Consider the following 2750-nt stretch of genomic DNA (forward strand, 5'->3'; position numbering starts at 1 on the left):
TTGAGAAACGTCAGTGAATAGTCAACTTGGCTCCAAGTTTAGCAATCAGTGAAATCTTTCCCACAGGAGTTTGATGGACGTCGTGTCGCAATACTTAACATTGGTAAACCTAAAGAAAATTGTATACAACCGGTTGCCATAACGACATATTGTGTGCATTGCCATTAAAGCTGAATGAGTCAAACAACAGTGTTATATAAATTAAAGTAAAATGCTGAGAAGTACAAGTAGTGCTTTACTGGCTCTAATTATTGTATATGCAAACCCCAGCCATTTGAACTACAACACAGTTTCCAAGTATTCAACAGAAATTCAGAACATATTAACCATCTTTTATTTATCATCATAAAAAACCAACAACAGTCATTCACTCTTCAGACTCCAGCTTTCATCTGGTTGTTGGGTGGCAGGGCCTTGCCCAGGTGGATCCCTACGGTCAGTCCAAACTCCTTGGCGGCATGTTGCTCATGGACCTCAGGCTTCAGCTGGTAACCCTTCTCCCCATCAAAGCAGTCCAAGGGAGTGAAAGCAAGTGGGTTTTCTCCCAGGAGGCCTTGCATGCGCGTGCGCCAGCCCTCCAGCATGGTACCGCGTGCCTCAGAGGGAACGTGAGAGGGGGCCCAGAAGATCTGAGGAGCCAGAACCTGGAAGCCACAGTAGTGCAGGATGCCATTCTGGAGGAAAAGGAAGGAAAAAAATAATAATGGGTGTTGATGCAGACAATAAATAAGTTTCCTCTGGAACAGCTTTATGATAATCATTCGTCCAAATAAAATACCTGCAGTGGCCAAAGAGTGACATTCATGTCTCCATTAATGCCATTTGCACTGAACATGGACTCCTGAGACCCAGTGGTGAAGGAGAGCATGGCCTTCTTGTCCTGTGGAAAAAGACAAGATCTACTGTAAGTAGGGAGAGATAGCATCACAATAAGGCAAACCTCTTGATTTGCTTTGTTACCTTGAAGATTCCCTGGCTGTAGCGCTTCTCGTGGGTGAAGGCAAAGCCCAGTGTGAGCACCCGGTCCATCCAGCCCTTCATGATGGCAGGAACAGTGAACCAGTACATGGGGAACTGAGAAGTAGGGCTTAAGGTTAGTTCATAACAGAGGCATGGCTTAAAAGAATAACACATTTTCATTCTGGCTCTACCTGAAAAATGACGAGGTCGGCCTCAGTGAGTTTGCGTTGTTCTTCAGAGATATCAGCAGTAAGCTTTCCCGCCTCCCATGCCAGTTTGGTCTCCTCTCCGTAACAGAAGTGATCTGCATTCTTAACTTTTCCTGCAGGGAAAATAAATGTTTGCGAGTCTGAAGACCAGTTTGAAAGCTAAACTATTTATTTTCAGTGAGGTATTTACCAGTGATGTCCTCAGCTGTAGCAGTGGCCTTAAACGTCATGGCATACAGGTCAGATACTTCCACTGCGCAGCCCTTAGCAGTTAAAACTTCCACCGCAGCGTCTTTGGCTGCAGAGTTGAAGGAGCCAGAGCTCTGGTGTGCATACACAATCAACACTTTCTTTGACGCTAAAACAAGAAATACATGATTCCAATGAGAACACATCAGAACAGAAACACATGTATTAGATTCAATCTGAACATGAGCTATACACTCAAGCCCTCAGCAAATACAAGAACACAAAGTTAGAAACATACCCATTTTGAAGCAGGAAATTGTAAATGCTGGATTTTACAATTAGACTGTGTGTTGAAGGAAAGGGTGGCTCATGCTAGAGCAAACTGAAGAAGCTGCTTTTATACTCCACACCACTCAACATACTGCCTTCTGGCTCATTTCTCACAGGTGCTGTCAATCAGCAATCAAGGTCACTGACCAATCAGATGGCAACTACCAGGACTCAACGATCTAGTATCTACTCTACATGTATTCACTGAATTTTGGCAGCATTTTAAATGGGGAGGAACTTTTTTACCACTACAAGCCAAGTATGTGTATGTGTTTATCCAGCTGCAGATTTAACCTGTTTTTAACACGGTATACACTTACAATAGAACAGTTGCAAAAATATTTTGTCAGGAGGAGCGGCTCAACTCCGAGTCCCTCCCGGATGACCGAACTTCTCACCTTATCCCTAAGGGAGACGCCAGCCACCCTGCGGAGAAAACCCATCTCAGCTGCTTGTATCAGCGATCTCGTTCTTTCGGTCATGACCCATCCTTCATGACCATAGGTGAGGGTAGGAACGAAAATGGCCCGGTAGACAGAGAGCTTTGCCTTCTGGCTCAGCTCTCTTTTCGTCACAACGGTGCGGTAAAGCGACTGCAGTACCGCTCCCGCTGCTCAGATTCTCCGGCCCATCTCACGCTCCATTGTTCCCTCACTCGAGAACAAGACCCCAAGATACTTGAACTCCTTCACTTGGGGTAAGGACTCATTCCCAAATTGGAGTGGACAGTCCATCGGTTTTCTGCTGAGAACCCTGGCCTCAGATTTGGAGGTGCTGATCCTCATCCCAGCCGCTTCACACTCTGTTGCGAACCGATCCAGTGAGTGCTGAAGGTCGCAGACCGATGAAGCCATTAGAACCACATCATCTGCAAAAAGCAGTGGTGCAATCCTTAGTCCACCGAACTGCAGACCCCCTCCCCCATGACTACGCCTCGAAATCCGATCCATGTATATTACAAACAGGATTGGTGACAAAGCGCAGCCCTGGCGGAGGCCAACCCTCACCGGAAATGGGTCCGACTTACTGCCGAGGACCCGGACACAGCTCTCGCTTTGGAAG

At 46.4% G+C, this 2750-nt stretch overlaps 1 protein-coding gene across 1 annotated transcript; it reads right to left on the bottom strand.

Annotated features, from left to right (window-relative positions):
* Positions 1 to 311: 311 nt before the first annotated feature.
* On the bottom strand, positions 312 to 1766 carry LOC117533602 (NAD(P)H dehydrogenase [quinone] 1-like). Its single transcript, XM_034197450.1, has 6 exons — positions 1657 to 1766; positions 1360 to 1527; positions 1152 to 1282; positions 961 to 1074; positions 779 to 880; positions 312 to 674 (listed from the first exon to the last, which is right to left on the bottom strand). The coding sequence occupies exons 1-6, from the start codon at positions 1658 to 1660 to the stop codon at positions 375 to 377; spliced, it is 819 nt and encodes a 272-aa protein (XP_034053341.1). The 5' UTR covers positions 1661 to 1766; the 3' UTR covers positions 312 to 374.
* Between the last annotated feature and the right edge of the window lie 984 nt (positions 1767 to 2750).

This window comes from Gymnodraco acuticeps, unplaced genomic scaffold, assembly GCF_902827175.1.
Source record: "Gymnodraco acuticeps unplaced genomic scaffold, fGymAcu1.1, whole genome shotgun sequence".
Classification (NCBI taxonomy): domain Eukaryota; kingdom Metazoa; phylum Chordata; class Actinopteri; order Perciformes; family Bathydraconidae; genus Gymnodraco; species Gymnodraco acuticeps.

Excerpts from the sequence above, each read along its gene's own strand:
- LOC117533602 (XM_034197450.1), bottom strand. Across the intron at positions 1,075-1,151 it reads CCGACCTCGTCATTTTTCAG|TTCCCCATGTACTGGTTCAC; the intron begins GTAGAGCCAGAA and ends CCTACTTCTCAG. Across the intron at positions 881-960 it reads ACAGCCAGGGAATCTTCAAG|GACAAGAAGGCCATGCTCTC; the intron begins GTAACAAAGCAA and ends CTTTTTCCACAG.